Source organism: Macaca nemestrina, chromosome 16 (assembly GCF_043159975.1).
Source record: "Macaca nemestrina isolate mMacNem1 chromosome 16, mMacNem.hap1, whole genome shotgun sequence".
NCBI classification, from domain to species: Eukaryota; Metazoa; Chordata; class Mammalia; order Primates; family Cercopithecidae; genus Macaca; species Macaca nemestrina.
Genome location: NC_092140.1, coordinates 18,127,567 through 18,153,763, shown reverse-complemented (window position 1 = coordinate 18,153,763; position 26,197 = coordinate 18,127,567). Strand labels below are relative to the sequence as shown.

At 41.5% G+C, this 26,197-nt stretch overlaps 1 protein-coding gene across 3 annotated transcripts in view; it reads left to right on the top strand.

Annotated features, from left to right (window-relative positions):
• The window catches only part of LOC105477374 (claudin 10), a 142,599-nt gene that overhangs the window by 96,841 nt on the left and 19,561 nt on the right, over nucleotides 1-26,197 (top strand). Inside the window, exon 1 of one of the 3 annotated variants that reach the window (XM_011733850.3) lies at nucleotides 18,932-19,213. The exons of the other annotated variants lie outside the window; for them this stretch is intronic. Within the exon in view, the coding sequence (XP_011732152.1) occupies nucleotides 18,994-19,213 (220 nt within the window). The 5' untranslated portion in view covers nucleotides 18,932-18,993. Of the gene's footprint in view, nucleotides 1-18,931; nucleotides 19,214-26,197 lie in introns of those variants that run through there. 3 annotated transcript variants of the gene reach the window in all.

Genomic DNA, 26,197 nt, shown 5'->3' with positions numbered 1-26,197 from the left:
GCCGGACTCTCCCCCCTGGCACCAGGCTTGAGTATTCTGCCTCGTTCACTAAGCCTCGGCCCCCACCCGTTTCCTCAGGGACATGCTCCCTGACCCAGAGCAGAGATCACCTTCTTTGTTACACCGTTTCAGAGTACAGTAGTCCTTTATTAGACAGCATTTGATTCGGTTTATAATTACATGGTCACTGAGGGATCGTTTGGGTCATGTGTGTCTCCCCTACTAGATTTTCAGCTCCATGAGAAAAAGAACTGTATTTCCTTTTTAATTCTCATTACATCCTCAGCAATTTAGCAGCATCTGCTATGTAGAAGGTTATATATGAAAACACACAGAAAGCATTGGGTGTTTTTTTTTTCCTTTAAATAGGAAAGAAAACAAAGAAGAAAACATGGTTATAACCATATGAAGCTACTGCCAGGACAGTATGTTAATAAAATAAATTTAAGAAAAGATTTGTTGAAATCAAAAGAGGAAAAATATTTGTAGAATTATAAAATCTTATAATTGGGAAGGGATATTGTGGGTCATCTGGTCCACCTAAGCTTAACTGTACTCCTGTCAAATTTATGAGTATCTTTAGTAGATATCTTTAATTATTTTACATTTTTAAAAATAACTTTTTATATCAAACTGTTAAAAATTTGAAAAACCAAATCAGTTCTTCATCTTCAGAAACTGATTATTATATAAAGCATTTAGTATAATGTATGATTCACAGTGATAGTTATAATAACTACTATTAGTAGGAGTATTACCAGGAAACCTCTAAGTTGTAGTGCATTATTTTGATAGGAACTTGGGTTTTGGATCATTTAAAAAAAAAGGGGGGGATTAAATTATAACTCTGCCTCTAAATGGCAATACATCTTTGAGCAATTTGCCTAATATCTCCAAACTTCAGGGTTTTTTTTTCTCCTGGCATTCAATAAACGGTAGCCAATCATGGTTATAATGTAACAACAGCAGTGAGGGTGAATAAGAATCTGTGTTTATTCTCAAAGCGCTCACAGCTCAGCAGGGACGTGGATAGAAATTCCGATTCTGCGCAGTAAATGCAGCAATGGAAGCATGCCACCAAGAATGAGAGAGTGACTCTCAGGCCTGGTCTACTGGGGGAGGAAAGAGTTTTGTTTAAAAAGTAATTAAAAGGAATTCTCCAGGCTAATTAAGCAAAAAAGACATCCTGGGTGGAAGAACACTGCCATGCGTGCTTGCTGTGATCCAGCAGAGTATTCCAAGGTGGGGCATGGCAGGAGATGGGCTGAAGATCCTGGGATACCTTTCGTGTCATGATAAAATATGCGGATTTCATGCTGCAGGTAGTGAGGAGCCCGTGAAAGGTTTTAAAGTGGTAGAGAAACAATCAGGCTTATCTTTTAGGAAAATCAGCTGGGGAGTCATAATAGAAGGAGTGAGCCCTGGGGCAGGAAGACCAGTCAGGGTAGTGGATGGAAGAGGTGATGAGGGTCTGAACTGGCAAGAGTAGTGTGGGCCTAGAGAGGTGAGAATGACTCATGGCAGTTTAGAAAGAATGTCAACAAGATTGAGTGATGAAGAGTACAGAGGGAAGAGAGCCATCCAAGATGACTCAGGAAGACTCATAACTTGCTTGGCAGACTGAGTGGGTAGACAAACAAATATGGTTCATGGTTCAGTGGAGAAAATACAGAAGGGAGCTGTGGGGGAGGTGGGGGTGAGAGGTTTAGTTGTAGACCTAATTGAGGTCTCTAGACCTGTGAGCCACCCGGAGAAAGGAGAAGATATCCCATAGGCAGGTCCTGGAAATCAGAAGAACTGATTCTGTGTCAGAGAATCCCATTATGGAGCCACCAGTTGGTTCAGGGAAAGAGCGTGATGTGAAAAGGGATTAGTGCCAAGTATAGAATGCTGGGGATACCAGCCCATGAGGAAACATGGAGACGAACTGTGGAACAGGCAGAGAAATCTAGGCAAGAATGAGGCTATGGAAGTCAAAAGAAGAAAATATTGCACAAAGAAGGAACTGAGCAACTATGTAAAAGGTACAGAGAAAACAAGATAAAGCATGGGGTCTGTTCACTAAATCAGGTAGCACAAAACCACTTGTCTCTTTTGCCTATGATGTTTCAGTGGAAAGGGAAAGATAGCAAAGATGGCAGTGGATGGAGAAGTAGATGGATGGTGGACAGAGAGACTGTGATACTATAATAGACAAGTCTATTGAGATGGTCAGTTAAAAAAGAAAAATGAAGAATATGTTTAAAATAAAATGTCCCCCATGATATCTTTAAATGCATTTGTGCATTTTCCTAATTTGGAAAAAAAAACCAAAACAGTCCTTAATATCTGCTTCATCCAAGCAGAAAGATCACCTGAGATCAGGAGTTCAAGACCAACCTAGCCACATGGTGAAACTCTGTCTCTACTAAAAATACAAAAATTAGCTGGACATGGTGACACACACCTGTAATCCCAGCTACTCGGTAGGCTGAGGCAGGAGAATCGCTTTAACCCAGGAAGTGGAGGTTGCAGTGAGCTGAGATCATGCCACTGCACTCCAGCCTGGGCGACAGAGCAAGACTCTGTCTCAAAAAAAGAAAAAAGAAAAATCACCCACGGAACAATTTATCCTTACCCATACAAAACTTACAGCCTCAAGAGGAAGATGAGCTTGGACCACTGTTTTCTAGAGAAAATTGGTCCTAAAAATCATTACTTTGTAATGATTGGCACAGTTTCCCAACATATCTTGATTAAAAGAAAATGATAGATTCCTAATTTGAGGCCCTTCATAGTGCCATCTTTGCGTCACAGTTGCAAAATCTTCACCTTCTAGTTCGGTTAATGTTGGCTTTGCAATGTCCTCACACCTGTCCTTTCTCGTCCTTTCCCACAGTCCTTACAATAAAACTGTTTATTTTTAAACAACTACATGCCTTTTTAAAAAGTTCACATTGAAATGTCTTAACAATCGTTATCCGAAAGAGGGCGCAAATTTCTCATGAACTATAGTGCAGTATTTTACAACATGTCTTTGCTGCTAGTGGTATTTACATTTCACAGCTGCGGTAATTTAATGCAGAAACACTAATCCTGCGGCATGTGCATATGAATTCTGTTCTGTTGTGTGGGTGCTAATTAAGAGCCTTTTGCTTCTTCAGAGGATTTTCAGAGAAGAGCTAAGCCTTGCTGAAGTTAAGAAGTAAGTTGAAGCTAACATTTTTCTATTCTGGGTAGCCAAATCAAATTAAGATAGAATATTTTAAAATTAAACATTAAGTGGGTGGAGAAAAAAAAACCTCTCTGTTTACAATCTTCTAATTTTAGGATGTGTTTCCATTCTACCACAGATTAAAGAATGCCTAATGAAGTTAATATAATTCAGACTTTGTGTGGGGTTGGTTAATAGCTAATCAGTTTCAGCAGGGGGGGTTGTTGGTTTTTTGTTTTGTTGCCAGAGCTGGAAACATTCATAATTCAATGAATGCCCAGTATGCACGGCTCTTCTTGCATACAGGAGGCAGTATGAATTGCGAACAGAGGGAATCAAGTGGATTCCAGTCTCAGCTATTCCTTTAGCTTGAGTCCCACCATAATTTGTGTACGTTTTCTGATGGGGACGATATGCCAAAGTGGTGCTGAAGTAGAACTGGGTGTCACAAATATGAACTGTGCAAATGGAAGGAAGTGCAAAGAGGAAACCATTTTTGAATGGTAGTAATGTACCACAAGTCTCCGTTACTGAACAGAAATTCATTTAACCGAATTCTGCACTTGAAATATATAGATTAGGGCACAACTTCACTCCACAGAACGGCATTTCCAAATCTGAAGTCCTGTGCTTATTCTTGCTTCTGTAACTGGCTTGGATTCCAAATTCCAGGGTTTTCATCACACCTACCTGCCTGGTAATTTGCTGCGGTGCGGTAGCCATGAACTACTCGTGAGTAACACTCACTCACCTGGGTAATTCGGATTGGCTTCCAGACCCTAAAAGTGAAACCAATTATAAGTAGAGAATCCCTGAAACTTTATCTGCCAATTGATTAGCACTGGTGGCTATCAACTAGAACCCAAAACTACATTCTCCAGTGGCAACATACAAACAGCACTAAATGAGGGCAAATGCAGAGCTAAATTCTTAGTCCCTTTATATGTACCAGTCTAAAACGACATTGCCAAGTAGATCTGCAGAAATTTTTGATAGAGAACCAACATGACAACAAGAGCCAAGCATTATTTCCAGCTTTCATTTGATTACAAATCTGTGACCCATTGACTTTTTTTTTTTTTTTGAGACGAGTCTCTCTCTATTGCCCAGGCTGGGGTGCAGTAGCAGAATCTTGTCTTACTGCAACCTCCGCCTCCTGGGTTCAGGCGATTCTCCTGCCTCAGCCTCCAGAGTAGCTGGCACTACAGGTGCCCACCACCACGCCCAGCTAGTTTTTTTTGTATTTTTAGTTTCACTATATTGGCCAGGCTGGTCTCGAACTCCCGACCTCATGATCCACCCACCTTAGCCTCCCAAAGTGCTGGGATTACAGGCGTGAGCCACCGCACGCAGCCAACAAACTGTTTCTATGAATTACCAACGAGCATTCATACCTCCTCTCCATATATGATGATAGAGTGATATCAATTGATTCATCATATTGGTTTCCACTTGTCAGTGGCCAAACCTACCTTCATCATGGAACCCATGCGGCTACAAGGTCAATGTGTGTGTTTGCTCTGAAATCCTCACACTGCATCTTGGCCAGCTTCCTCCTTTCCTGACTATAAGATCTGATCTCTTCTTCTATAGGGTAGAGTCTGGATCACATTTTGTTTTCTGGATTTCTGAGGCCATGACTCCTCCTCTTCCTCTGCCTGCTTCTATAGCCAACACCATTGTTCTGCTCTACCACCTTATGGCAACAATCCTAACACCTTAGATTCCATTCCTGTAGACTCCACAGAGAAGGCGATTTTTAAGTACCCAAGTTGTTTGATAATGCTGAACTTTGTAACATTTCTTTTTTTTTTTTTTTTTTTTGAGATGGAGTCTCGCTCTGTTGCTCAGGCTGCAGTGCAATGATGCAATCTCGGCTCACTGCAACTTCCGCTTCCTGGGTTCAAGTGATTCTCTGGCCTCAACCTCCTGAGTAGCTGGGATTACAGGCACCCGCCATCATGCCCGGCTAATTTTTGTGTTTTTTTAGAGATGGGGTTTCACCATGTTCGCCAGGCTGGTCTTGAAGTCCTGACCTCAGGTGATCCACCCACCTCGGCCTCCCAAAGTGCTGGGATTACAGGCGTAAGCCACCGCGCCCGGCTGAACTTTGTTACATTTCTAAAACATTTTATAACTCTCCAAGAATAGAAACCAGATCAAATGTTTGAGGACAGCAATGTCAAAGTAGAGGGTAGAAAGGAACCAAAGTCACTGGACTCTTAAAACAACACAGAAGAAAACGTGAGGATGCTGGCATTACAACTGAATTTTGAACCTGTTTTCACCTTTGGTATTTATACTGAGACGTGGGAATACAATATTGTTTCAATATGCCTTCTCTCAATGATCATTTTTCAGTTGGTACATGACTAAAAGGTTTGCTGTATTCATTGGAGTAAAATTCACATTCTGAATTAATTTGCTTAGAAGAGGAATCTGATTTTATAATAAAAATTTTAAAGGAGTCAATTAGAAAAGTGCAGCTAGAAGAAAGTTATTGCATTATTTAAGGGCTTGAATAATATATAAAGGTAAGTTAGTAATAAAAAGCTAACTACAAGATGGCTTTATTTCTTATTGAAACTGTATTTTCTACCTTTCCAGAATATTGTCCTGAGAACACTTACATATTCCTTTTCTTTAGAAAAACTGTTGAATAAAGAAGGCACTCATTATTTTCAGCTCCCATAGTTATAATTCTCGTTTCCATAGAAATTTGCAGTATCCTATAGAGTACAGTATTTTATTCAGCTTTCAAAAGATCATCTTGACCCTTTAACACATGTTTACTTTTGGCTGGGCAAGGTGGCTCACGCCTGTAATACCAGCACTTTGGGAGGCCAAGGTGGGAGGATCACCTGAAGTCAGGAGTTCAAGACCAGCCTGAGCAACATGGTGAAGCCCCTTCTCTGTCAAAAATACAAAAATTAGCCTGGCGGGGTGGCATGCACCTGTAATCTCAGCTACTTGATGGGGACTGAGGCAGGAGAATCGCTTGAGTCTGGGATGTGGAGGTTGCAGTGTGCCAATATAGCACCACTGTACACCAGCCTAGGCAGCAGAGCAGAGACAGACTCTGTCTCAAAAAAAAAAAAAAGTTTACTTTTAAGAACTGCTCACATTAGTTACAAAAGACCACTTTTTAGTTGTTAATATGCGTTAGATAGCAAATACTTGGCATATATGCATTCTTTGAAAATATCAGACAAAAAACTAAACAAAAATTGCATGCTAGCTAGTGGCTCTGACTGGAAAATGAGAAGTAATGTTAATTCTTAACGTTGGCTACGTTTGTCACCTGTAAAATATGATCAAGCCTGTTAGTCTAGCTTAATAGCTTGAGTAATTGACATAGGGAGTTTAGTTTTATTGGGGGCTGGGGGAAGACATTGCTTTTTTCCACTGACACTGACGATACCAGTTTACTACTATGTGATACTTTTTGCTTGGAACTGGAAGAGATAAGTAGTATTTTTCAAGTTTTGAGGTTTGGGTGTTCGGCTCTTGTGGATGTGTCATGTTTAATAAAGCTTGTTCACAACTACTGGCTTAGGAAATGGCTTGCAGTTAACAAGTATCTAACTTGGAACACCGGGTGGAATGACCACATGGCCCAGTGGCCCAGGGCCCACACTGAGAATTCAGCAGCTGTGCATGCTAAATCTGGCTCCGTCATTAACCTGCCGAGGAACCTTCTACAAATGCTTAATTCCAACCATGAAAGTAAACATAGGCACCAATGCCTGAGAATAGTTGTAAAGGAAATCAGACCTGTGCAGAAAAGAAATAGAACTCGTCTGCCCTTCCTTTGTAACACTTGTTGGAGGCAGGGAGGAATTCAGAATGACCAGGCTGTAGGTTACTGTTCTTTGCTTCTAATTAAGAGGCAACTATACGCAAGTGAGCATAATTAGGAGAAACTGGGGCAGTTGGGGCAAGTATGGGCAAAACTTAAGCCAACTTTGAGAACTAAAGGGCAAATCTCTGGAGTGGTGAGAAAGAGATTTCTCCGTGGTTCTGTCTCTTGCTAGTTGCATATGTGTACAATGACCCCATCACACTCTGAGTCTGAGCCTTCCTCTCTTTCTAGTTTATTTCCTTGTCTCCCCCGTTCCTTCTTGTTTTTGCTTTGTTTGCACTGTCTGAAGGGGAGGAGGAAATAATATTCTCCCATTGCATTTTTTAGTTCCTTCCTCTATCACTAGAGCTAGGCAGAGCTTTTGAGACTCCTTTCGACACACTCACTTTTTTTCCACACTCACTTTTTAGACGGGAAAAATGGGCCCAATCACATGTAAATATGAGCAGCAAGGTAGTGGCAGCTAGAACAGATGGCAGGTCCTTTAAATGCCAGTCCAGTGCTATTTCCATACATTGCACCCAAGTTTAATGATTAAGAACAAACAGTAACACTCCCAAGGCTGAACTGACCTTATGTTTTTCATATGTAAAAATGTATTCTATGTTTGTTACTTCACAACTGTGTTAGTCCATTTTCACATAGCTATAAATAACAGAGACTGGGTGATGTATAAAGATAAGAGGTTTAATTGTTAGGTTTTGCAGGCTGTACAGGAACATGATGCTGGCATCTACTTGGCTTCTGGGCAGGCCTCAGGAAACTCACAATAATTGTGGAAGATGAAGTGGAAGCTTGCATGTCACATGGGCACATGGCCAGAGCAAGAGCAAGAGAGTGAGGTTGGAGGTGCTACACACTTTTAAATGACCACATCTCATGAGAACTCATTCACTATCACAAGAATAGCACCAAGGGGATGGTGCTAAACCATTCATGAGAAATCTACCTCCATGATCCAATCACCTCCCATCTGGCCCTACCTCCAATACTGGGAATTACAATTCTACATGAGATTTGGTGCAGACAGATCCAAACCATATCAGCAACCACAGGAGTTAGGGCAGGTGGAGAATGTGACAGCATTTAAACACCATTATTTCATCTACATGGAATTATGTGATGTAGAGTATAAATGTACATACTTTGAAATTCAATGTGATTTTGAAGTATATCCACAAGTGTGGTTCATCTTTGGCCCAGTTTGGCCAGAAATAAAATACTGCACTGGAAATATGTATGCTACATTCACTAAATAATTTAAAAATGAGAGTTAAAGTTCATAATCATAGTTATGAACATAGAAGCCAAGGCGGGTGAATCACTTGAGGTCAGGAGTTCAAGACCAGCCTGGCCAACATGGTGAAACCCCATCTGTACTAAAAATACAAAAATTAGCTGGGCGTAGTAGCACACACCTGTAATCGCAGCTACTAGGGGTGCTGAGGCAGGAGAATCTCTTGAACCCAGGAGGCAGAGGTTGCAGTGAGCTGAGATGGTGCCACTGCACTCCAGCCTGGGCAACAGCGCTAGACTCTGTCTAAAATAAAAATAATAAAAAAAAATAATAAATACATGTATTATTATATTATAAATAACAATACAAGTTATGACCATAGCAAAAAAAAAAAAAATCATAGTACAAACCCACATTCACATTTGTCGAGTGAGAAGTAAAGCAAACACCAGTATATATGGAAATTTAAAATCCGCCCTTTAGGCTGGGCATGACGGCTCATGCCTGTAATCCCAACACTTCGGGAGGCCAAGGCAGATGGATCACCTGAGGCCAGGAGTTTGAGACCAGCCTGGCCAATGTGTTGAAACCCTGTCTCTACTAAAAATATAAAAATTAGCCAAGGGTGGTGTTGCATGCCTGTAACCCCAGCTACTCGGGAGGTTGAGGCACGAGAATTGCTTGAACCTGGGAGGCAGAGGTAACAGTGAGTCGAAATCACGCCCTTGAACTTCAGCATGGGTGACAGAGCGAGACTCTGTCTCAAAAAATTAAAAAAATAAATAAAATCCACCCTTTTGAGAAGTCTTCTGCCCTGAGAGTGAGAGTCAGCCAGAGCTTTTCAGGTGCTAAGTAACAAAGAATGGTGCCATTTACAATAGGTGGAAGTGTGGAGGTACATAACACTTAGAGCTTAGCTTGACTTTCCCTAAGCCAATGAAATACAAGAGTCTTGAAAGTCAAAAGTAATTGGCATTAGGAAAAAGAGTATAAGAAACTGGTGAGTCTAATTTGTGAGTGAAGTTACCATACACCTATTCCAGGTAGCAAAACAAACTAAAAGAAAAAATACTGCATTTTCCAAAATTCATAAAATTTCCCAAATTCATAAAATTTATGAATTTAGGAAAATGCAGTATGTTTTTCTATTAGTTTGCTTTTTCTATTAGTTCGTTTATGAATTAGGAAAATTCATAAATTTCATGCCTAAAATTCATATTTAGGAAAATGCAGCATGTTTTTCTATTAGTTCATATTTTCTATTAGCTCATATGTTTTTCTATTCATTTCATATTAATATTACATGATTCCAAACTATCTGTAGAAAAATTATTTAGTGATAAACATTTAAATGCATATATGCAATCAATTGTAAAAGACAAAAAAAGCAATTACTTGAGGATTAATTTAATTGTTTAAAGTATAAACTGACAAAGCCTTAAATTCATAAGATTTTAATTTGAAAGGATATGACATTCCTTCTGCATGTTAGAAGATTATATTCAAAAGAGCAAATAAAAATTAGACATTTACAGTTTGATTTTGAGAGTTCATGCTTAACATTCTACCAATATTAATCATATATCCTTTTTTGACTAATAAAAAATTCAACAACATTTAGCAAATGCCTATAGTATACCCAGTTCTATAATATCTATTCTTTAATTTGTTGAATCCTCTCAATCACATCTGGAAATTAATATGAAATAATAAAATTTTATTATTTGCTTTTCTCCTCTACAGTATATGAACTCTAGAAACTCAAGAATAAACAGAGTATCATTCAGGTTGCTTAACCAAATTTCATTGGCTGCTTTATTTAGCATGTCAAAAAATTACAATATAATCTTTCATATGGTGTTTTGATTGGAAATAAAACATTGCTTAACTCTATAGGATTACATATATGGATGAATTGTATGGTGGGAGGCAGCTGACATAGGGCATGGTTGTTAGAAAGATTTATGCCAGAAATCCTAGAGGTGTGGCAGTTATGATAATACAGGAAAAACATGACATCAACTTTGTTCTTTAGATCTTTTTCTTATTCTTCACAAACCCTAAATCAAACATAGAAACAGCTATTGCTTTGAACCACAAAGAGAGGTGTGTCTATTATCAGTCTGCCATGTTATCAGCACACAATTCCATTGTGATTTCCTTTCTTTTTATGTTATTATTCAGAAGTCATGTATAGAGACGACTGCATGAACCTGAATCACAAAGCCTCCTAGTAATACACTTGTAAATATTTTACTGGGGGACATAAATATATCTTTGAGGAGAACCTAGATGAAATAGGGTAGTTTTCCACATTTTTTTTTAGATAGAGTCTCACTCTGCCGCCCAAGCTGGAGTGCAGTGGTGTGATCTCAGCTCACTGCAACCTCCATCTCCCAGGTTCAAGCAATTCTCCTGCCTCAGTCTCCCAAGTAGCTGGGATTACAGGCGTGCGCCACCACACCCAGCTAGTTTTTGTATTTTTAGTAGAGACAAGTTTTCACCGTTTTGGCCAAGCTGGTCTCAAACTCCTGACCTCAGGTGATCCACCTGCCTCAGCTTCCCAAAGTGCTGGGATTGCAGGTGTGAGCCACTGTGCCTGGCTCAACTTTTAAATATTATTCAAATCTTGCTTCTAATTCAGATTTTTCTTCAGCACCAAACTCAGATAATTTTTCAGATTTATACATTTTTGAAAAATATTAATAACATGCAAAATGTTATTCCAATTGATATACTACTTCAACATATGCTTTATGACCTAATGTGCATTAAGAAGTCATTTTTGAGTCCAGGCACAGTGGCTCACACCTGTAATCCTAGCAGTTTGGGAGGCCACGGCAGGCGGATCACCTGAGGTGGGGAGTTTGAGACCAGCCTGACCAACATGGAAAAACCCTGTCTCTACTAAAAATACAAAATTACCCAGGCATGGTGGCACATGCCTGTTATCCCAGCTATTCGGGAGGCAGGAGAATCACTTGAACCCAGGAGGCGGAGGTTGCGGTGAGCCAAGATCGCGCCTTTGCACTCCAGGCTGGGCAACGAGAGCGAAACTCCGTCTCAAAAAATAAAAGAAAAAAAGAAGCCACTTCTGGGTCCCAGTTTCCTCATTTGAAAATATTGAATTAGGTAACTTTTTTTTTTTTTTGAAGCGGAGTCTCACTCTGCCGCCCAGGCTGGGGTGCAGTGGCCAGATCTCAGCTGACTGCAAGCTCCGCCTCCCGGGTTTACGCCATTCTCCTGCCTCAGCCTCCCGAGTAGCTGGGACTACAGGCGCCGCCACCACCTCGCCCGGGTAGTTTTTTGTATATTTTTTAGTAGAGACGGGGTTTCACCGTGCACCGTGTTAGCCAGGATGGTCTCGATCGAATTAGGTAACTTTTTTAAGGTCCTTTCTAACTTCAGCATTCTAGAAATAAAAATGTATACTTTAGTTTGATGTCCTTTAAAATAACAATATTTTTATGGCTATTTAAAAACCATTGGTTTTTAAATGTTTTCACCAGAAAACAAAATGAACATGAGAAGGAGAGTCCACAGCACAGTAAATGATGCCCACTGCAGAACATCCCCAACTCAGGATGGCAGGGAAGAAGGGTGGGCGCTCACTGGCAGAACATTCCCATTCAAGTCACTGGGCCAGCTCCGTTTGGCTGAGAGCACGGGCCAGAGCTCAAAGCATGCAGAAGACAGATTTAAGAATTCTCTAATGAACTCTTCTTACTGTATGTGTGAACTCAAAGAAAAATGTTCCAGGCCCAAACTAACATAATGAATGACCCTTGCTCAGGACACCATTAAACAGCATATTATTGAACTTCAATTCACCTACTGCAAGATCTAGACATATACTGAAATGAAGTAAGGAAACTAGGTACCCTGTTCAAATACCTCGATTATAAAAGCAATTTTCCTGAAAATAAAGTTAAATCAAGTTATCCAGAATTGTCTTAATGCATTTTGTGCATGTTCGTTCACACACTGTAGATATTCACACACTGTAGATATTCACGCACTGTAGATATTCACGCACTGTAGATATTCACACACTGTAGATATTGACACACTGTAGATATTGACACACTGTAGATATTAACACACTGTAGATATTCACGCACTGTAGATATTCACGCACTGTAGATATTGACACACTGTAGATATTGACACACTGTAGATATTGACACACTGTAGATATTCACGCACTGTAGATATTCACGCACTGTAGATATTGACACACTGTAGATATTGACACACTGTAGATATTAACACACTGTAGATATTAACACACTGTAGATATTGACTGTACTCTGTACACAAACTACAAAGAGTTGTCTTGGTGGGAGGCAACTTCTCACAAGGAATGGAGACTCTGGAACTGAGCTGGCTACATTGAAACCTCACCTCCACCACCTTCCAGAGCAAGTGACTTAATCTCTCTGTGGGTCAGTTTCCTCTTCTGTACAATGGGAGTGAAAATAGTACCCCATTGCATGGAGTTGTTATTAAATAGTATCTATTGCATGGAGTTGTTAGAAGGTACAAGATCAGTGTTTATTAGATAGAAATGAGAGAATGCCTACATTTTGAAGGAAAAAAAAAAACCTCTCAAAATGAAACACTAGCTTATAGGTATGTTTTTGTCAGAACATGCGTTTTTAACCCTGAAGTAATTCATTTTAAACTTCCTCTGATTTTCCCCACAATGTGAGCCACATGGTAAGTTGGAATAAACTTTGCACCTGCTCTATCGTGAGGACCGGGGAGAGGAGCAAGTATCTCCATTTGGTAACAGACACTAGACTGTATTGCTTCCCACTCCTTACACCTAGTCATTGAGAAAACCAAGGGATATGGAAATCATTCACTCTGTCCTTAACGTCCTCTGCTCAGCTTCTCGTCCCAGTGCTGTCTCCCTCTGATTTCCCGCTTCTTCTCTCCTTTATCTTTTTTTCTTGCCCCTTGCTTTTCTCTTTGCAATTTCTGTTCACCTTACTCTCTCTGCCTTATAATTGGTCACTTCTTTCATTTGTTTTTACTTTTTTTAGAGACAGGCAGGCTGGTCTTGAACTCCTGGCTCATGCTCCTGAAGAACTGGGACTACAGGTGGCTGGGTTTTTTTATTTTTATTTTTAAGAGATGGGGGCTTTCCCTGTGTTACTCAGGCTGGTCTGGAACTCCTGGGCTCAAGTGATCTCACTGCCTCAGCCTCTGGAGGGGCTGAGAGAGATTACAGCACCCAGCTGTTCACCCTTTTAAATTTTAACTGCCCTCCGGTTTTATTTCTCACTTTCCTTTGCAAGCCCCGCACCCCCCACCACCTTTGCTACCCTGGACTAACCTCTGCTCTGACTTCCTGGTTTCCCTTCCTCTGCCCTCACTCTGGGCACCAGCCCTTTCCGTGTTGGCATTTGACTCCACACTTTCTGCTTTCCTACTTTGAGATTTACAATACACTTCATCCTTACTTACTGCTGTCAGTCTGACTGATTAATACCACTTTTATGAAAAATGTAATTTTATCTCTTTAAAGAGACACAAGGAAATGAGAGGCATGAGTGAACTAAATAATATTCATTATTTACTAAGCATCTACTACATTCCTGTCCTTCATATACATTCTCTCTAATCCTTACAACGCCTTTGAAAGAAGCTATCATTTAGTCCCGCTTTATACTTGAAGAAGTGATGCTGAGTGAGATTAGGGGACCTGCCCAAGGGCATTAAGAGGTAGAATTTTATCTCACATCTTTCCGATTACATCATCTACCCTCTGTCCGCTATATCTCCCTGATTCTTAAGTGAATGAAACTACCATACTTTATCACATGTTTCTCCTAAACAGAAGGAAAAAGTGACAATAAGTCTACATGTAGAGATTTTAGATTTTCTCCATGCACTGCCTCCCACATACACATCTATACGGACGCCACCTTTAAATTTAGCAAAGGAGGGAGGCAGAAAGTGAGTGGGAATAAAACAGTAAAGACACCAAAGGAAAACTGCTTCTCTCCTCTCCTTGATGTTATCTGTGAATGACTGAGTTCGTTAGGAATCCTAGACTCAGGGGTTTTTGGAGTTAAAAGTGGTCTCGGAAGCTATCCAAAATAACTCCTCTGTTTTACAAATGAGGGAGCTATAACTCAGAGACATAAAATCACTTGCCCAAAACATATAGATTAACATACTGCCCCGACCTGGGTGGGAGGTTAAATTGATATTCATCAAGTGCTTATGGACAAACACAATGTACCCAACCTGTCTACAAGCCCTGGAAGGTTCTAGCCTCCCAGAGTGAGAGTCATTCCAGGCTCGAAGGGTATTCCTGTTGGGACCCAAACCGTACCCCTCCCCTCAAGGGGCTCAAGAGGAGTCTAGATGATCCTAAGATAATTTAGAATTGGGAATGAGTGTGTTTCAAATGAATGCATGAAAAACAAATCCACAAGGTATATGGCACTGACTTGTAATAGGCCCATAGAAACATTCTGATGGAGTACGACTTCACAGGTTGCCAAATGACAAAATAAGGCAACTGTTCGTATAGTTATAATTTGCAAAAAAAATTATATATATATTTATATAAATGATGGTGATGCAATGGTGAGAATAAGTGTTCATTCTGTAACTATTCCCATCACTCTGTAGCTTCCATGCTAAGTAGATTACAAATATCACTGGATTTGCATAAAGCATTAAGATAAATGAAATGTTAGGGAAAATGGAAGGAAAAAGAACACAGATACGCTCTTTTAATATCTTGGTAGTGGCATTAATGTCTTATTTAACACGTTGTAACAATACTTGGCTCCTGGGCAGTTTTTTTTTTTTTTTTTTTTTTTTTTAGTTAAAAGAACAACTGCCCAGGAGCCAAGTATCATCAAGAATTCAGTTTCTTCCCACCTGATTAGCAGCACGCCACCTCACTGGGATCTAGGAAGGAGCTAATGTACACTGAAACCAAATGTGATGCTTAGAAAATCCTTGAGCTATTGAAAGGCACACCTGTGTTGCTTGGTAGGTGTACCGAATCTCAAGTGAGGAATTTCTGCAAATCTCCTGTTTAGTTGGCTAAACTGGTTTTCACTCCTATTGAACAACCCCAGGGTGGGGGGATCGTCTATTTCTCCTTAATAACCATAATAAGCCAAAGAAATAATTTTCAATGCTAATTCCAGTGACTTAGACCTCAAAAGTGGAAAGGTTCAGCATATGTTTCAGGGCATTATATGTCTTTGGGTCAAATTTATTAATTTATAGATCAGTTAGTAGTTCTCATATTGGAAAAGATCTACAGCTTTTTGTAAAGACTAAACTATTGTTAACTAAGATGTTACTTTGAATAATTTAGAGGAGGCAACCTTTTTTGATGTATTCACTTTTATATTTAAATTAAGAAGAGTCTGTTATGAAATTTCAGTGAACTGAATCCTAAAGAAAATAAGGAAGCATTTATCAGTCAAAAGTACTCTATAAATCGGTTTGCAGATTAACTGCAAAGGTTATTTGGGAACTGTATAATCTTAAAGCAAAACAAGCCATTTATCCATTACTTCTTCTCAAAAATCTCTATTTGGTCCATTTTTATTTCTGGACATTCTTTTTTTAGATTATATGCTACTCCATAATATCTTTAGAATTCTCCTGACTAAACTAGGTTGAGAAGCATAAGATATAAGACATTCTAAAATAAAAGTGTTTGATTCATTACATAATATTATCTAGATATTAAAGAAAGTTAACATTTTTCATTCTTTGGTCAGGCACTTCACAGTCTCTAATATACAGCTTTCCACAGTAACTATGTAGTACATTCTAGGGAAGAAAAAGAAAAGAGTTTAGGGTTGTCCAGCCTCATAGAAAGGAGAAAGGAAAATTTAAAAAGTCCACAGGCATGACGACCCTAGTCTGTTTTAGCTGGCAAAGGAACTAATAGTGCTGCCATTTAAGTCTTAATTTATGGATTGTTTGTGGTGTTTCCAATCCCTTTTAAGTTGAAATTGTGTGTTGCAATCTCTACAGTAATAGAATATTTCTTTTTTCAAAGTTTTCAACAACGAGATTAATATTCTTTCTTCCTGTGATGCATACCACCATGTGTTATGCTAAATTAACTGCTTATACACATATATACAAAGCTCAACCAGTCAGAGCTGTGGTTCTCAGCCTGAGTACACATTAGAAGTTTTGGAAATACTGCTACCATGGCCACCCCCAGAGATTCTGGCTTCACTGGTGTGGCGATGCAGCAGAGAGAGAAGAGTGTTCCAAATTGGAATTCAGAATTTGTTTCCTCTGGATGCTATGTTGCAACGGTAATCTGGGTTTATGGATTTTTAAAGTATGATAGGTAGAACTACATTATATGTTAAATAAACTTTGAAGACTGGTTTAAAACACCAAACCATTCTTCAAAGTTCTTTCTTTAAAACAAACAATGTGCCTTTGGATCCAAACACACTGGAATTTATAGCCAACTAGGTGATAAATTAGGAAGTGCTGGAGTCTTAAAGGCCACAGCACTACACTTGTTTTGTGTCAAAAGTAAGTCAGGGTTTTGTCTAGTAAAAACAAAGAAATAATCAATTTAGTGAGTACCTACCATGGGCAAGTCACAGTAAACAAAGGGACTATCAAACAAGGCCAGGAAATAAAGTATTAAATTTGTGTAATTTATAATTTTAGAAAAATCAGTAAGAAATGTTATAGTTAATGGGTTTTTGTGTTTTTCAAATAGTAATTGGATCATAAATAGACATATTATTCAGAAAGGAATATGGCATAGAACTAATAGTGGAAATATGCTGGAGGGCAAAAAAAAAAACAGATGATAAAACACTTTTAAAAGGCAAGCCATACAAAAGAATAGAGGATGCTTTGTAGTCATTGCTCAAAGGTGACTGATTTGCATAGCAAGGAGGATGAGAAGGAAGAGGTTAGGAAGATACTTCTCAAACTCGGTTTTTAAGTTTAGCTTACCAGTGAACCTAACATGATACATCAGGACAAGTTGGGGTTCAGAGCAGAACAGTAGGGTAACTGTGTCTGCATCGTCACCCTTGTACCCATTCACGAAAGCCGTGGACTGTTAAGCACATAGAAGCCCACCACCTACCAGCCGCTGCACGGCTGCAAGAGTAGGACTTACTTTGTGTTCTCAGAGCACAGATTACAGCATTTGGATAGACATTGAAGACAGACAGATTTGGGCTCAATAGGAAGAAAAGCTTTCTTAAAAGGGCTGTCAAAACATGAAAAAACACAGTAGATATTTTGCCATGCACTGAACTGCAGGTCCTGACGGGTGGAGCATGGGTTAAACATTCTCTCTAGAAATAGACAGGATAATTGTTTTGAGTGTGGAGCATGTCCTGCTGGTCTCCAGTGGTTCTTCCAATCTAAGTTTGGATGATTCTATGTCCAGCTTCCTCTCTTCTCCAGTCACCTTGTCACCTCTAATTTCACTGGGCACCCATTTGGTTTAAAAAAAAAAAGTGAAAGAGGGAAATTAAGAAATTCTTCACATTGAACCAGAGTGTTTCTACCTGAAGATAGTGACACAGAGGGTTAGTACGAGATTCATCACAGCAGACTGATTGATAGGTTTTAGACCTTTCGTTACTTTTGGCAACAAGTGAACCCTGGAAGCTCATACCAAGAGCTGCAAGAACTTTTAAGTGGACAAATAATAACCCCAGTGTCCTTGTTCTCTCATTTATGCCCAGATTTGTGGCTTCAGGAGCCAGAAGTACACCCTGATCGTTATGTTTACTTTTAGACAGCAATGAAGGGATGAAGGAATGAATCAGTTTATATTTCAATTAGGCGTGAGAGGTGGAGGTGGTTTAAAAAAAAAAAAAAGTCAAGATGGCAGTTTTGACTGGGATAGCAGCATCCTTTCATAGACCTGGGAGCTGGAATGGACCTACAGGGAAAATGTGTTAAACAAATGCCCTCTGTGTAGTGCATTGGTATGAGTACACCAGCAAGATCAAGATTGTCAGGATGCCCCATCTGCTGCTATCTTGACTTTAGGCCTGTGCCACGCACCTTTTTGCCATGACTTTCCGCATACCACCAGGCCAAAAAGAACTGCAGAGTTTTGAGGGCAAGGCCGGTTTCCAGCCCAGAATCTGCACAGTGATCCCTCCTTGACAAGTCAAACAGAGTCACCCAAACAAGCGTGGCACGCAAACCTTTAGAGTTCAGCAAACCGAGGACTGAGTTGCCAAACCGTGTCCTTTCAGGGCACGCAAAAGGCTTTTCCTGCTCTGCTTCTACAAGGTAGTCAGGAAGCCAAGCTATTTGCCTTGGGTAGGGCTGGGTCGGGGTGGTGAGGTGGGGGCGCAGCAGGCTGTCCACACCCGATGCCAGTCTGAACCTGAGCCGCTCCAACAAGCGAGCTCTTCTCCGCGGCCCTTCGGCGCAGGGGAGCGCAGGCCGGCCTTCCTCCCGCACGCGGGCGCTGGCCAGCTGCAGGTGGAGAATCCGGGGGCGACCGCCAGCCTTCTGAGCCCCTCACGGGCCGGGGCGTGGGTGTGCCGGATCGCGCTCGCCCCCTGGCGCCGGGTCCGGTGGGCGGGGCGGTGGGCGGGGACAGTGGACGGAGGCGGAGGCGGGAGGCAGAGCCGCGGGGTTGGGAGTGCGGGGGTCGCGGCGCAGAGTGGGAGCGCGAGAGCGAGCAGGGCTGCAGCGGGCGGCATGGCTAGCACGGCTTCGGAGATCATCGCCTTCATGGTCTCCATCTCGGGCTGGGTACTGGTGTCCTCCACGTTGCCCACCGACTACTGGAAGGTGTCTACCATTGACGGCACGGTCATCACCACCGCCACCTATTGGGCCAACCTGTGGAAGGCGTGCGTTACCGACTCCACTGGCGTCTCCAACTGCAAGGACTTCCCTTCCATGCTGGCGCTGGACGGTCTGCATCCCCGCGGCCCCCGCCCTCGGCCCTCCCTCCTCGATGGCCAGTCCGCTGGGCGCCCTCTGGTCCCCAATACTCCCAGCGGGACCCCCGGACTGGACTCTTCTGAGGCCCAACCCGTCTCTCTCCACAGGGCCTCAGGGAGCCGGGGACGGTCCCTGGTGCCCGTCCTCTCCTGACGGCTGTCTCGCGGGGCGCCTGTTCGAGCCCGGGACCCCGGGAGGGGGGACACGCAGACAGGCCCGGGTTGGTGACTCCCGGGCGTCGGGGGATGGGGGAGCTTTGCCGTCCTGAGAGTCGAGGACGCGGCTGCCCCTCCACCCCCCATATCTTGGGGACTGCTGGGACCCACAGTTCATGCTGCAGGGACTTGTCTCCTCCACCTCCCCTACGTTCCCCGAAGGCTGGGTTCTGATGTAAACGGTGTCATTGCAAGCCAAATCCGCTTGTCCTGACCTCCCTTGAGCCATTTCGTTGGTTCTTTTAAAAGTAGGCGGGGGTGGGGGGTGCGAGGTTGGAAGGGGGAAAACATATTGCAGGGTTTGTTGTTGTTTCCCTTTAAAGAGCTTCTACAAACTTGTCCGCCGAGGCAACACTGCAAACACTTCCTCCGAGTTTTAGGAAAATAATAGCCCTTGCGGTGCCGCAATGAGTCGGCAGTGGGTAGGGAATCTTGGGCCGTGCGAGCGTGGCGCCCGGGAGCTGACCAGTTCTGCATCCGAGTCCCCGGTGCCTGCTGCTGTCCTGGGTTATTCCTTTGTAGAGGTTCACCTGCGTCGCTCCGGTTAGGCCTTTTGCTGGTAGCAGCTGGTGGATATTCACACGGAACTCTGGCTCTGTTGCGTTTCAAGACAACAGCCGATGTCAGCCCGGTCCCAGTGATTGCCCAAGTTCTAGGCTCTTTGCTTCCAGGATTTTACAGCAAACGGATCCCGGCAGAAACTTAAGAGGAGTTATTTACATTACGTATTTCTAGATTTCAGGTGTTTCTTTTTCTTTTATTACCGCACTTGCAGTTTTTGTTTACACAGCTGTGTAAATGAAAGAAAATAATTGATTCCTCTAAGATGGGGTTTGCCACGAAAAGCAAACTGTTGCTCAACGTGGTATTTGATGGAACCCTCCGTATAAGGAATACGCATCTAGTTTTAGAAGGGTGGCGCCCGGGTCCGTGTCCTGTTGGGTAAAATAAGCAGCCAGAACAGTGTTTATTCCGCCAGCATTACCGGTGAGTTTTCTGTGGTTTGTAGAGCACGCATCCAGGTAGATAAACAGGCATTCTCTTGTTTCTGTGGTTTATAGTCAGCAATATGTTACTGTCCTCTGAACACTCTTCTGTTGTAATACTCTTCTATTGCTCCCTGAGATCGTGCCAGATAGGTATGCTTCCTTCTGTAGGACAGCCGGGGGACAAAGGAGAGAAGGAAATAAATGCTCTATGAATATTATTAAGTGCAGAATAATAAAGTTTTCTCTTACATGTCTGCAGTGAGAGTGGAGGTGGTACCAAACCTGTTTGGGGGCAGATCAGGGAGTGAAGAGGAAGTAGGAATAGTTGTCCTGGTTAGCTGGGAGGAGAGCAGAGAGGAGTGACATTCATATGCCATCCAACTTGCAAAATGGTCTTCCTGTGTGCTCATGTGACTAAAAAATGACTTTTAAAAACATAAATGGCATGACACTACCTACTGTTGTACAACACTTTAAAATTAATATATTTTTCCAAGTCAGTAATTAATAGAAGTGACTCTGTGTAACCGATGTATGGTATATTCATTAGACTGCACAAAATGGCTTAACCATGGATCCATTGTAGGCATTGGACCTTTTCCAACTTTTCTTTGTTGGTGGTGCTTTACTGAAAATCTTTATATTCACCTCTTTGTACATGTGTATATTTCTGTAGACTCCATTCCACTGAGAAATGGTTTTGTAAGAGCAGTAGAATACACGTGCATTTTAATATTCAGTTCATACTGTCAAATTACTTTCCACTGACAGTGTATGAAAGTACCTGCTTCTCCACATTCTCACCACTCTGTTAATCCAGTTTTTGTTGTCGGTTTTTTGTTGTTGTTGTTGTTGCTTGTTTGTTTGAGATGGAGTTTTGCTCTTGTTGCCTAGGCTGGAGTGCAATGGCACAATCTCAGCTGACTGCAACCTCCACCTCCCAGGTGCAAGTAATTCTCCTGTCTCAGCCTCCCAACTAGCTGGGATTACAGGCATGTGCCACCACGCCCGGCTAATTTTTTTTGTATTTAGTAGAGACAGGGTTTCACCATGTTAGTCAGGCTGATCGCGAACTCCTGACCTCAGGTTGTCCACCCTCCTTGGCCTCCCAAAGTGCTGGGATTACAGGTGTGTGCCACTACGCGCGGCCATCTTGTTATCACTTTAGTTGGAATTTCCCTTATTGCCATGGTCAAAATCACGGGTTATAAAAACGGTCAAAATCCATCTTATTATATATTTACTGATCATTTGTTTTTTTCTCTTTTGTGAATTGGCGTCCATATCTTAGGCCCATGGTTCTGTTGTTTCTTTGTGGTTTTGATGATTTGTTCAGTCCTTGATTTGTGATGCAGGTTGCAATTTCACACCATTGTTTGTCTTTTAAATTTGTGGTGCCTTTTCTCATACAGGACTTTGAAATTTGTAATAGAATCATATGTATCAGCCTGTTTTTTGATGACTTTGCCATCTGTGGCTTAAGAGGGCAACTCTTACCGCAAAACAAACTTACTTTTCTGCATCTCTCAGAATAACATTTTGAAGGGTTAAATCACGCAACTGTGTTTTCCTGTGGAGGGGAGTTGATTCCCCCACCTGCAAGTGGAGGCTTCCAGGGTAGGGCCCCTCTGTTCGTCCTCTCTACCTTGCATTCCCAGGGCAGCCGTATCTGGTGGGTGCTGGTCCTGACATTGCCTTTGGAGAAAGTTGCCATGGTGACCTGAGTAGAACAGCCCTGCCCTTAAACCCAGGCATGAGCTCTAGATTGGGAAGACGATCCAGGAAGGGAACGAGAAGGCTCGTGACTCTTGCCTATCTTGTGTTAGGTGGAAGAACTCTTGGAGTCAAATGATGAGGTCATTATTCTGAATTCCTTTTTTTTTTTTTTGAGACAAAGTTTCACTCTGTCCCCTATGACAGAGTGCTATGCCATGATCTCTGCTCACTGCAACCTCCGCCTCCCGGGTTCAAGTGATTCTCCTGCCTCAGCCTCCTGAGTAGCTGGGATTACGGGCACCCACTGCCACACCTGGCTGATTTTTGTATTTTTAGTAGAGACAGGGTTTCACCATGTTGGCCAGGCTGGTCTTGAACTCCTGACCTCAAGTGATCTGCCCGACTCTGCCTCTCAAAATGCTGGGATTACAGGCGTGAGCCACACGCCCAGCCCTATATTTCTTATATAAAGAATTCTCTGATTCCCCTCCCCTAGGGGTATCATTGCCACTTGTTTTCCTTATAAGGAAAATGAGGCCTAGCAAAGCTCTATGTCTAGATTTAATGTTATGCCATGTTAAGAACCCAGCTCTAATTTCTGCTTAGAATCCACTGTAGTATTATAATATGAAGGGATGCTTTGATGACTTTCATACTACTCAGCAGACACCCATGTCATTCATCCTGTGAAGGAGGTGCTGCTATCCCTGTTTTACAGATGAGAGAACTGAGCCTCAGACAGATTAGGTCCTATAACCAAGGGCATACCTCGGGTAAATAGAAGCACGAGAGGTGAAACTTTAGAGTTCCTGCCCTCCTCATACCACTGTTCTCTCAAAGGATTTGCAGAAATACACAAAGCTACCAGGAAAATAAAAGCACATTCTTTTTTTCCCCCCTAAAAAAAAAAAAAAAAAAAAAAAAGCATCAACTAGCACAGGTGCTATTAGCAAACTGTCTCCACCAAGTGGATGTTTTCGTTTTTTGCTGATTTGCAATTGAAAATAAAGTACACGTAATTTGGAAAACACTTAACTTTTAAGGAACACCTTGAAGGTTTCCTCCAACAGAGTTCATTCATTTAAAGTCGCTGTATTTTACTATTTGAAAATTTCACAGTTGAATGAGCTTGTGATTTCTGTTTATTGTTAACCCATACTCCTTTCAAAGTACCACTTGAACTTCAGCTGAGAATAATTTTCAGCCAGTTTGTTTTTAGTGGATGCCATCTATTTTTGCTAGTGGGAATGCTTGCCATTTCTCCCCGGAGAACTAACTATAAATTATACTTCAGAGAACTTCTAAATAAATATGTTCATGCCTCAGCACCTTAATGTGTTAATTAGCTATTAACAGTGTCAGTAAATTAGACCTGTCAAAAATAATGGCCTCCTTGACTAGGTTTTTACTACCACTTCTCCTGCTGGTGTTACTTGTAAGTTTTGCCCTCAGGAACTGTTAAAAAGCAAGGCTGTAGAGGTCTGCTTTGCAAAAGATGAACTCTGAAAGGGTTTGTTGGAATCATCTTGGCTCTGATCTGTGGGTGTTGTAAGGACTGGTAGCCTTCGAACACGGAGAATTTACAAATCTCAGGCTTACGAGCAACTCCATTACATTTATGGTTGGCAGGGGAGTTTATCCCCAGCTCTTTGCTCTCCATTTCAGAAAATCTGGCCAATGATTGTCCTTGTAAATTGCCTTCTTTGTGCATGCGCAAAATTGGCAAGTTATTGCTACTGTTCCTGCTGGAGAAAGGTACCTCACTTTCCAAATCCAGGTTCTGGTTGGCACAAAAGAAGGACCTGACCAGATCAGAATCTGCCCTGCCCACTTCTCCTCTCATGCTTGTGTCAAGAGACCAAAGCGGGTCCTGCTGCCAATACCAGGGCTGAGACAGGGAATCTCAGAGTGAGAAACTTGGGACAAATGTTATGAGTGGTGATTACATAAAGTTTAAAGACTACTGTTATTTTCCCTGTCGTATTAAGAATCAAATTGGTTGGCCTGGGATTCTACCCACTGTTTATCATCTGGGAAATGCATTCCGTGTTCTCAATGACCAGATTGTTGAATTTAACCTTTGGTAAATTCCTGACAACTTGCACCTTCTGTTAACAAAGCATGGAAGATAACTAAAGGAAATGCAAATTAGGGTACATGCTAATGTTTCCTGGGAGTATATATAAATAGATGAGTCCCCCATTTTTTGTTTATTTAATGACTGCAGTCAGAGTCAGTTATAACACCTCAAAACCAGAGATTAAAATGAATTTCACAAAAAGAGTGAAACCACACTGTCCGAGTAGCCCTGGTGGCAAGCGATGGACCAGTCTGGGTTGTCCTCGCAGGCTCTCTTGAATCTTGTAAGGGACTAACAGGCTTCCCCTCTCTGTCTTGCCTCTACCTGCTGTCTGGGCTTTGGCTGGGGAACTTGAGGACTGAAGTTTAAAATAGAGCTGGTTCAGCATTTGGCAGTGGAGACCCAAATAGCCCTGCAGCACAATGTTTGCTATGAAAGAAGCCTTCATTATCCTGTTTTCCTAAAAATAAGTTAGTTTTGCTGTTTTTGATAGCCACGGTGTTAGTGAAATTGTTTTTTGTATGGAAATAGTTCACACTACACAATAGAAGGTGACTGTCCTTGCAATCTGCATCTGTGGGAGTCTAAAGTGTTTACAATTAAGTAGAGCAGCTCTTAAAAAACAGGTCCAAGGAATAGGATTAAAACTTCAATTTCATTCTTTTCCAAAGAAACAGACTGGGGCCAGGTGCGGTGGCTCATACCTCTAATCCCAGCATTTTGGGAGGCTGAGGCAAGAGGATCACTTGAAGCCAGGAATTTGAGACTAATCTGGGCATTATAGCGAGACCCTGTCTCTAGAAAAAAAATTAAAAATTAGCCACAGGTGGTGGCAAGCGCCTACGGTTTCAGCTACTCAGAAGGCTAAGGCAGGAGGATCTCTTGAACCCAGGAATTGGAGGCTGCAGTGAGCTATGATGATGCCACTGCACTCCAGCCTGGGTGACAAAAGTAAGATCTTGTCTTAAAAAAAAGAAAAGAAAAAGAAGAAACTGAACTGGAGGCCACTAGTATGTACTCCCTAAATTCATGATTATCATGATCTTGGAATTATTATTTATTGTGGCTTTGCTTGAACACCACTAATAAATGACTCGTCATATATTGGCACATGAGAGGTTTTTTCCAGTTAAAAAGTTTAATTCCAAATGTAAATCTGATGTAGGTATATATGTTCATTTGCTTAGCAAATATTTACTTACACCCAGTATGTGCTACTATCACTATTTTAGATTGAAATATGGCATTGTTTCAGGCTGAAATGAAAATGACTTATGTGGTAAAAGCTTATTAGTTTAAACCCTGTTAATGTGAAAACCTGGACAAAAGCCACACTAAAGTTTACCCTGTACCGTGGCTGTGCAAATAAAAATACGTGACTAAGAAAAAGAATAACACAGGAAGGATGAACAAACGAACTCACAGAACATACTTTTTAGGGTACTTTAAAGGCATTCATTTATAGGAGAACAGTTGACTTAATCACTATAAATGACTCTTCTACAAAATAGTGCTTTTAAAAACCCAGTTTTATTATGTATGTCCTGAAAATAATAGTACTTCACTAAAATATTCCCTTAGACCCTCCCCCCCCATGGTTCATGATGATTTTCCAGTTAGTCTCCTATTAATAACCTTCCACTAATATTGGAAGGTTTGACCCTTTGGAGCTCTTTCGGCTGCCCAGTTATAAATCTTATCATTTGATAATGTCAAAATCATTAAAACACATTTTTAAGGTCCAATGAGCGGAGGAGCTACAGAGTTGTGATGGTGGCAGATGATGTTTTTTCACAGTACAAGGCAATGTTATATGGAACTTGTAGTCTGATTTGGGATGGAATCCATGTCTGCTACTTTCTAACTCACCTCTGGTAAGTCACATAACCTTTGTGTGCCTCAGTTTCCTCATCAGTGCATATGGAAATAACAGATCTGTCCTGAGGATTCCGCAT